General features: G+C 37.1%; 1 protein-coding gene across 3 annotated transcripts in view; it reads left to right on the top strand.

Moving 5' to 3' along the window:
* PRDM5 (PR/SET domain 5) overlaps nucleotides 1–14,962 on the top strand; it is a 257,297-nt gene that overhangs the window by 172,397 nt on the left and 69,938 nt on the right. For all 3 annotated transcript variants that reach the window (XM_062199683.1, XM_062199684.1, XM_062199685.1), the window contains 2 exons: nucleotides 5,524–5,684; nucleotides 8,732–8,825. In XM_062199683.1, coding sequence (XP_062055667.1) covers nucleotides 5,524–5,684; nucleotides 8,732–8,825 — 255 coding nt within the window. The remainder of the gene's footprint in view (nucleotides 1–5,523; nucleotides 5,685–8,731; nucleotides 8,826–14,962) is intronic.

A 14,962-nucleotide genomic window follows, 5' to 3' on the forward strand; every position in this document is an offset into this window, starting at 1 on the left:
CATAAAAAATGACTGATAATTCTGCCTTTCAACTTTTCTTGCTTTAGCTTTTCATTTTTCCACAGTAAGCTTACTCATTTTGAGACATTTCATTCTATGTTATTTATTCCCATTATTTATGAGTTTTATTTAAAATGTTAACTATAATTAAAAGGTATCTCTGAACTTGTTTTAAAACAGATATCCTTGTTTTCTTTTAAGTGCATTGTCAAGGAAATATGTTTGACACTTTAAAACTTGAAGCTATCTGGCATAATTTTATTGGTTCACAAACCTTTAGAGTTGGGAAGGATATCTAATTTCATGCTTTAATTTGAGAGGAATTGAAAACATTGAGACTCAGAGAAGCCCAGAGACTTCCACAGGGCATGTCAGTGCTGCTGCCTAGCATCCAGTTCTCTGACAGCTGCTTTCCAACTCACCACTCTGCCTTTAATTTCTTACTTCTTTCAGGAGGGGAATGTTTTTTCTTTTAGACTAAGTTTTACATAAGCGCACATGACAGTCTACCAGTTACACAGAGGGCTTCTTTTCCCCCTTTTATTTTTTTAAAGATTTATTTATTTATTTGAAAGTCAGAGTTACACAGAGAGAGAAGGAGAAGCAGAGAGAGTGAGAGGTCTTCCATTCACTGGTTCACTCCCCAATTGGCCACAACAGCCAAAGCTGTGCCAATCCAAAGCCAGGAGCCAGGAGCTTCCTCCAGGTCTTGCACGTGGGTGCAGGGGCCCAAGGACTTGGGCAATCTTTCATTGCTTTCCTAAGCCGTATAGCAAAGAGCTGGATCAGAAGGGGTGCAGCAGGACTTGAATCGGTGCCCATATGGGATGCTGGCACTGCAGGCAACCACTTTACCTGCTACGCCACAATGCCAGCTCCTTCTCCCTTTTAAGTAGAATTTATAGTCACATCACTGAAGGACATCACTTTATTGTGAAAAAGAAAATGTTATGGGCATGCTGAGTAATCAAGTGAGTTCTCTGCTCAGATGTTGAAGTAACCAGAGACTTACTACACTACTGTATCTAAGTTAAAGAAAGAATTGTATATCATCTATTCCTTTTGAGTTGCTTAATCGGTAGAAAATTCTCTAAACACGAAGTTCCTACTGCTGCATCAAAACTTATAATATTTCCAAAGAAACCAGAACCATTAATCAAGTTTGACAATTGGCTGGACAGAGCAATATCTCACAAGAAATTTTCTGTAGTCAAGTGAGCATGTCTAAAATACAAAATAAGGAAGATATTACATTTTTAATAAATACTGAGTGGCGATGATGAAGATGAAAGCAGTCTGCTTCCTGTAGAGGAAGATAGTGCTGTGCTCTCCTGCCATCTGCACTCACCTTACAGTCTTGGAGGCGTTGTTAGCACAACTTTCCATTTTCCTGTGGAGAGCAACTGTATTTAAGACAGAATGTGTTTTGCAACAACAGGAATTCTCATTTTATTTCGCTATTATTTAGGAAAAATAACTCTTCAGAAATGAGTGGATTTTTGATTAGGAATTTAGACATATGAACTTCCTTTATATTGTGATTTGTATGACTAAGTTTGGTCTGATGTTCAAGAAGCTTTTCTTTAGAAAGGTGAAATTTAATTTGTGATGAGAGAGAGAGAGAGAGGGAGAGAAACATCTTCCATCCACTAGGTTCGCTTCTCAGATGGCCGGAGCTGTGCATATCTGAAACCAGGAGCCAGGAGCTTCCTCCTGGTCTCCCACATGGGTAAGAGGGGCCCAAGGACTTGGGCCATCTTCTACTGCTTTCTCAGGCCATAGCAGAGAGCTGGATCGAAGTGGAACAGCAGGGACATGAACCGGTGTCCATATGGGATTCCGGCACTGCAGGCTGTGGCTTTACCCACTACGCCACAGCGCCAGACCAAGGAATTTTTTTTAACAAAACGAATCTAATACTTTAGATTTCAGCTTATTTGTTCTCATCAACTTAAGAAAAAAAGATGGAAGTGATTGTATGTAGATTGTGCTAGGTATCATGTTTTTAATGTTGATCGGGATATTAATTAGAGGTTTTGTCATGGCATCTGTCCAGGATATCAAATTTAATAATTGAGTGAGTAAATGAGTTATTGAAGGTAAAGTTAGCCATCAGTGATAGCCAGGGAGTGAAAAGGATGGGAAAATCAGGGATTGGCGTTGTGGCCCAGTGATTTAAAGCTGCCACCTGCAATGCTAGCATCCCATATGGGTGCCAGTTCATGTTGTAGCTGCTCCACTTCCTATCCAGCTTTTGCTAATGGCCTGGGAAAAGCAGCAGAGCATGGCCCAAGTTTTTGGGCCCCAACTACCCACATGGGAGACCCGAATGAAGCTGCTTTCTCGTAGCTTCAGCCTGGTCCATGCTAGCCGTTGAGGCTATCTAGGCAGTAAACCAGAAGATGGAAGTTCTTTTTCTCTTTTTCTCTCACTCGTTCTCTTGCTCTCTCTCTCTTTCTCTCTCTGTATAACCCTGACTTTCAAATAAATAAATTAATTATTAAGAGAAATATAGGAAAATCAAATTTGGCTAAAATAGATAGAACAAAATAATAGATCTTATACAATGTGAAAAATTAATACTTGTGTAACTTCAGAAGATGAAGGCTTTTATTAGAAATGTATCAGCACTGTACACTCTTATTTAATGCTATAACTAGTACTCCAACAGTATTTTTTTTCACTTTTTGTTGCTATATGGGGGCAAACTGTTGAAATCGTTACCTAATATATACTAAACTGATCTTTTGTATATAAAGAGAATTGAAAATGAATCATGATGTGATTGGAAGGGGAGAGGGATCGGGAAAGGGGAGGGTTGTGGGTGGGAGGGAAGTTTTGGGAGGGGGAAGCCATTGTAACACATAAGCTGTACTTTGGAAATTTATATTCATTAAATAAAAGTTTAATTAAAAAAAGAGAAATGTATCAGCACTATATTTCAAAATATAAAGAATAACTTGTAATAAATTTTTTTGGAAATTATTGTTTTTCTAACATACTAAGAACCAAAAGGCAGATTGCTGGCTACATTCTAGATGTAACTTGGGAGCAAGCCTTGATTAACTTAAGATAGAAAAATTTATGAAGACCTCCCATCAAAATTTAATTTTTATTTATTTAAAATATAAAATCTGAAGTTAAAATAAATTAAAAAATTATACAGATTTCCTCTGGGTAGTATGATGAAGATTGTATCCTTGGTCCAACATTTTGGTTCACTCTATCTAATGAAAAGTTTTGATAAGAGCAATCTCAGTTTTTTTAAGCAAAGTATTTTGCAGTGCCTGAATAGATTTGCTATTATTAACATTTACCATCCTATATCAATTGATGACTTCCCATATGTTTTCACTGATTATATACTTTGTACAAATAAAATGTTTACACTTGTCTATTTATAGGTACACACAAACACACATATAAAGACAAAGTAGTTTACAAGAATAATACCTTGCAATAAAAATAACACAAAAGCAAAATATAAGCAAGGCTCTCAGAATTCACACAGCTCATGCGTGGTTTTCATGTGACTTTGTTGCAGATGTGAAATGTCAATAGTCCTCTCAGAGACTTTAATCAGAGCCATAATTCTGCTAGAAGAGATTAAGGAAAAGTAATTGTTCTTTCCATTTTTCTCTCTCCCCTCTTTTGCTCCATCTGTCTGTCCGTCCCTTACTTCTTCCACTTCTTCCCTGCTTTCAATTTGTTCTTTTTTTTTTTTTTTTTAAGATTTATTTATTTTAGGCCGGTGCCTTGGCTCAACAGGCTAATCCTCCGCCTTGCTGCGCCGGTACACCGGGTTCTAGTCCCGGTCGGGGCACAGGATTCTGTCCCAGTTGCCCCTCTTCCAGGCCAGCTCTCTGCTATGGCCCGGGAAGGCAGTGGAGGATGGCCCAAGTGCTTGGGCCCTGCACCCGCATGGGAGACCAAGAGAAGCACCTGGCTCCTGCCTTCGGATCAGCGCGGTGTGCTGGCCGCAGCACGCCGGCCGCGGCGGCCATTGTAGGGTGAACCAACGGCAAAGGAAGACCTTTCTCTCTGTCTCTCTCTCTCACTGTCCACTCTGCCTGTCAAAAAAAAAAAAAAGATTTATTTATTTTACTTGAAAGTCAGAGTTACACAGAGAGAAGAGAGGCAGAGAGAGAGAGAGAGAGAGGTCTTAGAGAGAGAGAGGTCTTCCATCTGTTGATTCACTCCCCAGATGGCCACAACGGCTGGAGCTGCGCCGATCTGAAGCCAGGAGCCAGAAGCTTCTTCTGGGTCTGCCACATGGGTCAGGGGCCCAAGGACCTGGGCCATCTTCTACTGATTTCCTAGGCCATAGCAGAGAGCTGGATCAGAAGTGGAGCAGCTGGTTCTCGAACCGGCACCCATATGAGATGCCGGTGCTTCAGGCCAGGGCATTAACCTGCTGGGCCACAGAGCCGGCCCTGCATTTCTTCAATTTGGAATGAGGAAATAAGAGGATCTCCACATTTCTAAATTTATTCCTAGTTTGAAAGGATATTAGAAGAGATTGTTTGAAATTTTGATAATTTCTTACTTAGTTGTAAGCATTAATTCTTTCTGTATTTTGCTAATGTCTAATTATTCTCTGAAAAATGAAAATATTTGTGAAGACTAATCTTATTAATATAGTAATGCACTTCATTTTTTAAGGGCCTGGTATAAAACACAGTCTTTGGATTGTGCACATTCATTCCTAAAATTGTACTTAAAGCAGACCACCAATTAAGAGTTATGTGTTAGGAGCTACGAAGATCACATTTATATGAAAATTAAAATAGAACTGTGAGATCCCTAATCATAGTTTCTGGAGTTACTTTCCCCTAGGCTGTCAAATGAGAAGGTGAACATGCTCACAGGTACTCAGGGTTTCAAGCTGTAGGGTGGAAAACAGAGGTAGCCACTCCGCTTTCCCCTGCCCTGGTCTGGCAGCCCCTGCAAGGTTTCTGTGAGAACCTGTTGTTTCCCAGTAGCCCAAGGGCTGAGTCAGGAGCCTGCAGTACATGTCCCTTGGATAGTGCTGAGGAAGAGTCCTCCCCAGAACGAGAGTGCCTGACCACCTGCCCTGCTCAGCTTGAGCTCTTTCCCCTGGGGGCATAGGACAGGGATGGGATTGGAGGGGGTGGGGAAAGGCACCTTGCTTCATGCAGGCTGTGTAACTGCAAGAGTCTGGTAACCGTTAGCCCTTTCCCTAGAAATACATGCTCTGAAAATGTTCACAGGGCTGTTAGAAGATTAGGAAATTCGATCTCTACATTTGAGACTGAGAATGGAAGATAGTTAAAGACCTTTCCCCTGGCCACACAGTGAATTAGCAAATATGGAACTGGAATTTGAGGCAACAGGTTGGTTTTTATCGTTGTGATAAGTTGTTAGAGCTGCGAAGCTGATTATTATTATTATTATTTTTTTTTTTTTGGAGAAGACAGCACTAGATCTTATGTACATGACAGAGGTCTCAGGGATCCTGCTGTTATATCTGATGTTTCTCTTATGGGACTTTTTGTTCCTAAGGCGAGAGAACTTTCAAGTGTCCTCATTGTGATGCCACCTTTAAAAGGAAGGATACATTAAATGTGCACGTCCAGGTCGTCCATGAGAGGCATAAGAAATACAGATGCGAGCTGTGCAATAAGGCATTTGTTACACCTTCAGTGCTTAGAAGTCATAAGAAAGTAAGTAGATACCTTCTGCTAGTCTGAATGGATTATATATTTAACATATGTGTGCATAGATATTATTACATAATTTTATATTATTTTTTCAACCTGCTGCATATGATAAATGCTTGATTCATGTAAGCTCTTCATAAAATGACTATTTTCTTCATTTTTCAGAATAAACATTTTTTTTTCCATTAAAGGGAACCTCAAATTTAGATGTGGATACTCCATAACCCTTAGCTGTGCTGACACATGGATCATTCAAAGAATGCTTATCAATTTTTAAGTATTTTTGAATTAATGTAAGTTTTTCTTTAAAGAAATGTGAAGAGTACCTTAATACCTTAGTTTTTCGAAGTTAATCCAATGATAATTGGCAAGTTTTGAGATTGAACCCTTCTAGACTTGGAATGTCCCATCATCTTTGCATCTGTAAGACATATGGAAATTCCTAGCATGAAATAGGGACCTAAGTATTTGTTTAACTCAATAAAATATTCTTGCTTATGGTGTTAATGGGAATCATTCTTTTTTGCATTATGTTGATTTGATAACTACCTCAAACAAACTGACAGTTTATTTTTTATTTGAATAAATGCATTTTAAGTATAATTTTTAATAGCAAACATTTGAGTATTATAAAAATGCAGTTATGGGTTTTAATGTTGATTTCAGAAGTGATTATGCAGTGTGATAATTTTCTGCCAGTTAGTGTGGGGTGGTGAGTGTATGTGAATAAATGATTACTGCTTCAGTATGACTTTTATTTGGGAAACTGTCCTTAACACATCTATGCCAAGAGGACTAACCTGTTTTTCATCTTTTGCATCTTTAATACTCAGGAATAATCACATTGTGCTCATTTTAAACATCTCTAAATAGGATCATTTTTCAACTATCTTTACTTGGGTTAATTTTTAATATCAATTCAGCAATATTTTTTGTTGTATTTCAATAAATGAGGGAAAAGTATCATGAGTTTTCAAGAAAGAGTTATTTACAATAACAGATTGTTATGGAGTATGCTTGCAGTGTATTGTTCATTTTTATCTTGTATATTTATCCAAGTTGTTTTTTTTATAGTGATCTGTTGTCATACTTCTTATCCATACTTAAAATAGTTTAGTCTTGTTCTTTCATTACTATATTTTCTAAACTAATTCTTTGCTTACTGATTAGGTATTTTTTTAGTTAAAGGAATATTATAGTTCTTTTCAATTATATGGCATTAATATCTAAGAAACTGAGAAATAAGCCATGTAAGTGAATAGTGAAATACTTATATAGCATCAAAAGAAATCCTATGGATTTCATAAAGGCATTACAGATAAATTGGTAATTCCCTGTTTGGAATAATCCAGCTTTGTAATAATAGAGCTGCATAATCTCTAACCAACCTTATACTAATCAAGAAACAATTGCCATATTCTGCCCCTTCTGTCAGAAAACGAGAAGATAGACCTATGTTAAAATTTTAGGCCTTTTACTTTACATTGGACAATAATGTGCATAGGGGAGTAAACACTGTGACTGAGGTATAAAGGAGTGTGATAACTCGTTTGTGTAAGAACTTAAAGTGAAAACGCAAAAGGAAGTGCCTGCCAAATGAAGAATCAAGGGAATCCCTGTTGGACGCAAGGTTGTAGAGCAGCATAGCAATTGATGCGACTGTTCTCAAACTTGTTGTAAATCTTTCCTAGAGAAAATAATACTACGGTCTCCAAGGTGGATTAAGGTATCTAGTTTGTAGCTTTTTAAAAAATTATAAATACTATAGTGTCGCACCAAATTTAGATTATACTATAACTATGTAGGTTTACAAATTAAGTATCAATAAGACTCTGAAACAAGTTATATCAAATTTAGCAATATAATATGGGAGATGAAAGTTTCTGCTATGTTAGTGGTTCTTTGATGTTGTTACGTGATTAGGTAATTGCCCTGCCCCTTTTCTCTATCTCAGACAGTTTTCCCCTTCTGAGAACATGTCATCAAAAAAAAAAAATAATAATAATAATCTATCCTATTCTTTTTCCATTAGGATTCAAATAATAGTTACTTGTCAGTAATGTATATTAGAACAAGTATAAACACAGGAACTGGGAGTTCAGCTTTGTAATGTATTACAGGTGCCACACTTTCTGCTGTTATTAATTTTGGGGTTCTCATTGAAAAAAATTCAAAAAGCAAAATCATAGATAATATGCAGACACCTGAAGGAATTGCCACCTCCTTCTCCCTTTTTTTCCATCTGATCTTGAGAAACAGTTGTGTTTGAGAAATCTTATTTATTGGAGCGATCTCTTTTGATGTTGGTAGAAAAACTGGTCTCCCAATGGGAGTGTGAGGCCAGTTTAAAACACACATGCACTCTCTCTCTTTTTTGTTTTTGTTTTTGGAGGGATCACTGTTTTTTTCTTTAAACTCTCGAACATTCAGTGAAACTCATTTTTGATGATACTTACCTTTTCTGGTGTGATTGTTAATACCTAGATGCAAGGTATGTTGAGGGCCAAAATGCTCTTTCAAATTGACTGCTCAATTAACACCTGCTGGTTTTAAGGATCACTTCAGATTTATATTCCTTGTTGCTTTGCAGTAAAATCAGTCCAGACAAGCATAACGCAAGTAACAGATGACTTTATTGAGATTAATTCTGTCTTCAAGAGTTAAATACACACAAAGAATGTGAAAAATGCTTCAAAGGAAGTGTTTCTTGGCAGCAGTCAAGGGCAGCTGTAGCCCCAGTTTGATTGTGTGGTTTTGCTAACATACACTGGTTTTGTATAACTTAATCATTTTTAGATGGGAGCTCCATGAAGGCTTAAAAAATAAACTGCAGAATTGTTTTCAAATTAACACTAATGCACGATTCTAAGGGTTTTTGGGAACCAGTGGGAGTATCCGTGATAAATTGTTTAAAATCTCATTGTGATATTAAATCACTTTAATGAAACATAATCCTGGAAAATAAGGATTTACTGTTGTCAGAGGCACTTAATCATCTTTACCGAATTCTATATGTTTATCCTCAATCCTTTTTATTCTTTTCCATTTAGACACATACAGGAGAAAAGGAAAAAGTCTGCCCGTATTGTGGCCAGAAATTTGCCAGCAGCGGGACGCTGAGAGTTCATATCCGGAGTCACACAGGTATGGAGACGGGGACTAGTGATGAAAGCGGCAAAGGAAATCACGGTTTTTCCAACACAGGGACCACCAGGCTATTACAAAGTCTCCCCCAAGTTAGGACTGAATTTTGGCTTTCTCCTCCTCCCTTAAAGTATTGTAAAATCCAGTTCCTTACTCTAGAGGAATTTTGAATGAGTGTATTTTTCCAGACTAAGGAAAATATCTAAAGTAGCAGTCATGTCTTTATTGTTGGGTTGTGATGTAGCACTGGCTTGCCTTCTATTCAGTTCTGATAGATGGGGATAACAGTTTCACTTTCTGTAGAAGCTGTCGGCCTCCTCATGCAGCCCTTCCTAAGCCTCTGATCACATGAGGCCTTTTGAACTTCAGAGTCCATAGAATGTGACTTGAATGCTTTAGGATTTTGTTAGACACAGGAGTCATGTAGATAATATCTGTTAGACCACAGATGACTTCCTAAAGGCCCCTATTCTTTTCTTACTACTTTCTGTGCAATTTATCCAATGAAAGAGGGTTCATGAACAACTAAATATTTTTGAAATAACCTTGTCTGGATTTTATCTATCATATAGATAAGTAGTTGAAGAGCCTTGGAAGAATATTCTTGATTTTGATAGCCAGGTGATTTTTACATCTGTCTGAAATGTTTTTTTCACACTTGCTAGACTATAATTATATTGAAAAGTATGTAATTTAATCACTAGAGCTGAAACTGACTAGTCAAGGACTGTAGTATTTGACTTTATTTATCATAGTGTCCCCAGCACTTATCACAGTATCTACTGTAATAACTGTGTTGTGAATGAAGAAATGTTGGAAGTTAGTTTAAGTAGGTCAGAGAATCAGTACAGTTAGTGGAGGAAGGACAAGAATCAAGGATAATTTCATGTTTTGGAATTTTTCTGGTTAAAGCGAAAAAAGACATTCAGCCAATTTAGTATTTCTTGTCTTAAAATAGCCAAATACTTTGAAGTGAAACACATAATCAACAGCAGATCAAGCATTACACAGGATGGCTGTGGAAAGAGGAAAGGCAAGTCGTGTTTAGAAGTTATCGAGAGAAAGAGAGGCTTCAGGCTTTCTGTTGTGGAAGTAGAGATCAGTAAAAAGAACAGTGGAGAGCAGCAGAAGGAAGTGAGCGGCAGAGAGCCATCTTGGAGACATTGCCCATGGCCATGAACACCATGTACTCATTACAGGGAGGCACTGAGTAATTAGTGAAGAGGAGGCAGAGCTCTTTAGTCTGGGACCAGCTTGTGCCATCTGCTCCTGGTTTTTGAGGTCTTTTGATGCCCCTTTCTTACATGTCTTTGGGGATGGGTGGGGTTGGGATGAGGTGAAAGCAAGAGTAAAATCAACAGGCTTCCATTCTGTATCAGTAAAAGTCTCAGAAGATGTCTTTATGCTACACCTATAGTATAACTCAGAGTTTTCGGCTTGGTATGTATTGGTGCATGAGAAGAGAGCAAGAAAGGCAATAGGAAAAGTACTTTATCTGCATATCAAGTAATAGGTTTATAGTAATGCTGTGAATTGCCATGATGTAACTGAATTATATTTGGTCTAGTGTGTCTTTATTTTATTGTGAGTACATTTAGATAAAATTTATTTTTACATCATACAAATAACATGGAGTTATTTATTTTTTTTAATCATTCTTTAATTTTACTAAGATGAAGAGAACAGATTTCATTTCATTTTGTAGGTACAATTCTAAGAATATAAGCATACTTTCTTCCCTTCCTTTCTCCCGCCCTCAATCCCTGTTCTTCCTTCCTTTCTTTTTGTTTTCAGTTTTATAAAAACATAATTTTACTTCACAAGTAGAAAGTAGAAAGACCACAGTTCCACAGAAATATAAACAATGGTTAAAAACAACAATCAGATCAAAAGATACTAATTTCATTTCTATACTTTTTTTTGTATTCTGCCTTAAGTCTCACATATCAGAGAAAACATATGATATTTGTCTTTTTAAGACTGGTTTATTTCACTAAGTATAATGGTCTCCAGTTAAAGTCAGAATGTATTAAAGCTTAGGTTCCAACATAAAAATTAACTAATCAAGTAAAATACTTGATTATTGGAAATAATTGCATCCTTGAGAATTCTGTGTGCCTGCATTTTATTTTACTCTTGGGAAGGGCAAGCACTGGAGAAGAATAAAGCAATTAAACTAGTAATTACTTCTAAAGTTTTAGTTACTGTTATCCTCTATAAAGTTGCAATAAAGAGCTCTAAAAATTTTCTTGGATAAAAATATTAAAGGTATATTTTTTATTGTTGTCCTGTATTACGTTCCTTATCATGTATACTCTAAAAATATTGTAAAATCCAAATCATTCTGTATATGATTTTTTTTGTACATGTATGTGAATCTGTTCCATATGTATAGATTATGGCCTATAAGTGTGATTTCTGCCCAAGAGAACTGACCATTGATGTGTAAACAGTTCTGCTAAGACACAGAAAACCAAAACATAGATATATATAGAGAGAGGATGTTTGCATTGGTATATAGCTTTTACTGGCATTCTATTTACTTTGTCTTACCTCCTAAATAATGTGCCTCTCTTTGCACTCCCAAGCTACAACCTGGCTCAGAGTTCTTTAAATTCAATTTTTCTCTTCCTGTATTCATGATTTTATGAAACTCTTCTCAATGCTAGGCATAGCAACTAATGATTGCACTATAGCATGGCATAAGGAAGGATCATGATCTATCCTGCAGGAAGTATTTAGCTACATATTATTTAATGCAAACACAATGAAGTGGCAAGGAAAATGAGTGACAGTGGAATGGGGTCAGATGGGGGCAACCTTAAACAAAATTGAAGACCATGGAAGGCTTTTGTGTCAGCGGTTTAGATCTATATCTGTCTACCACATTAGAAATTAAATGTGTTTACCATATTAGAAAATGTAAAAATATTTAGTTGTTAATTTGTTAAAGAAAAAACAAAAATAAACCCACTACATGGCAATATAACATGTTTATAAATAACTACATTTTCCAAACCAAGAATAATTTAGTAATAACCCCATTATATGTTAACATATTTTTATAGACAATAATTGCATTCTTCAAGCGAAAAATTATTCAGAGAGAATGATGGAGACATTGTTTTACATTTCTAAAAGTCTATACTGTCTGGGTCAAGAGGCAACAGCTTGGTTCTAGTATCTGTTTCTTCATTTATCCTGCTGCAGTGTGTTCTTTTGGTAGCAGATATGTGGTTAGAGGGGACAGTAATTTAATAGTGTTTGTCAAATAATTTTAAACACTTGTTTCTACACTAAAACTTATAAGAAAGCTTTTTTTAAAGCTTTGTTATGTGGGACCAACAATAATCTCAATGAACTTTTCCTATTTTGTTACATAAAATCAACTGTCCTGTGTTGCCATCTGAATGATCTTTTACCTATGAATGAATATGTAACAAGATGCACAGGTACTACACAGATACTGTGTAGATCTTCCACATCTGGAAATACCATTTCTAAGCTCATTAGACAGTCTGATTACTGAGGAACCTTCAAGCACATTTTAGCAGATATACATGTTACAGAATTCTAAACTTTGCCTGACTGCTTTAATTCTTGTATTTGAGGGGAAATATTATCATTTCTTTTTTTAAATTTTATTTAATGAATATAAATTTCCAGTGTACAGCTTATGGATTACAATGGCTTCCCCCTCCCATAACTTCCCTCCCACCCGCAGCCCTCCCCTCTCCCGCTCCCTCTCCCCTTCCATTTGCATCAAGATTCATTTTCAATTCTCTTTATATACAGAAGATCAATTTAGTATAAAGATTTCAACAGTTTGCACCCACATAGAAACACAAAGTGAAATATATGTTTCAGTACTAGTTATAGCATTAAATCACAATGGACAGCACATTAAGGACAGAGATCCCACATGAGGAGCAAGTGCACAGTGACTCTTGTTGTTGACCCAACAAATTGACACTCTAGTTTATGGCGCCAGTAACCACCCTAGGCTGTTGTCATGAGTTGTCAAGGCTATGGAAGCCTTCCAAGTTTGCCGACTCTGATCGTATTTAGACAAGGTCATAAAAGACAGAGTGACGATAGTAACCAATGATCCTAAGAGTGGCATTTACCAGGTTTGAACAATTATACAGCATTAAGTGGGGAAGAGGACCATCAGTACACACAGGTTGGGAGTAGAGCCATTGGTGGTAGAGTAGAGGTTATGATTACAAAGGAATGAGGCCCAAGTATGCTAGACAGGGTCTAGAACAAAGGACAGAGTCATTATTAGAGGAGCTAAGAAAGGTGCTAAGCTACAATTAAGTTTTCTGATTGAGAGGCAAATAGAACCTGATAGAAGGGGCTTGATAATAATCTGGTGGGCTTTAGGCCTTGTAAGTTAAGAGGCCCAGACCTATCTATCTCTTCACATGGGGTATATCCTAAGGGAGGTGTGAACCTCCTAGGGGAAGGCACTCTGTTGAATTGCATTACTTGGCTGGCCTGGGAGGAGAGCTGGCCAGGTAAAGGCAGGTGGCATCTCTAACAAGAAATTTACAGTTCTGCCTGCAATGTTGCTGACCCTACTTGACCATCCCCTCAGCTGCAGTGGTCACTTTGGAAGTTGGGATGAGTGAAGGGCTTTTCAGCTTAGAGCCAATAAGATCTGTGGCTCTGACCTGGGCATCCTTCGACTCCAGGGCAGGTCCATTTCCAGTGATCCAACTCTTGGCAGAGCTGCCAGGGCTCTTCACAAGCTGATTTCTGCTGAAGCCCAGGCTTACCACATTGAAAGCCACTGCAGTGGACTGGCCTGTTGGGTCTCCTTGAGGGCAGATCACTGTACAGATCAGCCATTAATAGGCCTGCCACCCATTGCTTCTGATGCCTAGCTTTCTTTTCTTCCTGGTTTGTGTTAAAGCAGACCAGAGGATGCAAGTCAAGGGAGTGCCCGTGTCCCATCTCTAATCTTTGGTGGCCTGAACTACAAGTCTATAGTCACAGGCACGTTCTGTAGTGGTTTTTCTAAGGTAGACAATGCCCATGAGGAAAATTATATTCTCACTTTAAAACTTTCTTTCCCTTTGGTCTGAAAGGGAGGTTTTTTCTACTTACTGTTTACTTCGCTTTTGGCGAAGTAAATCTAGCTATGAGATTATTATTTAAGTTCTTATTTTGGCTATGCTATTACAGAAAAGTGTTAGCCATCTCTTTTCTAAGGTCTAAAGATTAAATTGTGCGTCCTACAGATTCCTTCATAATAGAATTAGTTTCCTACCTTGAAGAGAATAGAGAAATGAAAGAACAAGTTGGGCTTAGAATAGAGAAATGAGGGAGCAAGTCCTAGATCGCTTGCTGACAATAGCAATATCACATGAATACTTAGCAAACAGTTTCAACCATTAGATAACAACTTAAGAAAACATTTACCAGAAGGTCCAATGCCTTCTATAAATTTTAAGAATCATGTATTTGAAAACACCTCTTAAATATCTAACATGGTGTAGTTTGTTTAACCAGTAAACTTAAGCACAACCATATAAAATGTTTTTAGTTTCTTTCTACCAACAAGTATAAAACATATGATACACAGATTCAGGTCACACAAATTAAAATGTATCTTTGATTGATTTTAGCAGCTTAAATTTATGGACAATCTTATCTATAAGCCATTTAAAATAAAACTCTTAATAAAATTTCCCCATGTGGACATACAATATGTACACACATATAACATAGCATAATAGACCAATATAGCAATTTTAATAATAGCTTTTAAAATCTTTAACCCTTTTTGTAGATTGCCAATTGATTTGAATTGCTTTTTGTTTTTAGTAACCTCAGTTAACCATACTTTCTCTCAGTTGGTACTGTGAATACATTATTGGCTTCATCTGTTTACAGAGCCATCCCAAAGTACTGAATACAATAGAAGTGGCTGGAAAAAGTCCATAGGAACCTATAGGAGGACAGCTAAACACAGAACCAACAACGCTTTAGTTTTATGAGCAGCAAATCATATATAACTGGATGACAAAAGACTTTAAGTCGGTCGCCATATTTAAAATTATAAGCTCATCAAACAACAGGAGGCACTTTTTTACTTCACAGTATTTTTGAAGGCACCTGTAGGATTTTAC

The sequence above is a fragment of the Lepus europaeus genome, chromosome 8 (genome assembly GCF_033115175.1).
Source record: "Lepus europaeus isolate LE1 chromosome 8, mLepTim1.pri, whole genome shotgun sequence".
Classification (NCBI taxonomy): domain Eukaryota; kingdom Metazoa; phylum Chordata; class Mammalia; order Lagomorpha; family Leporidae; genus Lepus; species Lepus europaeus.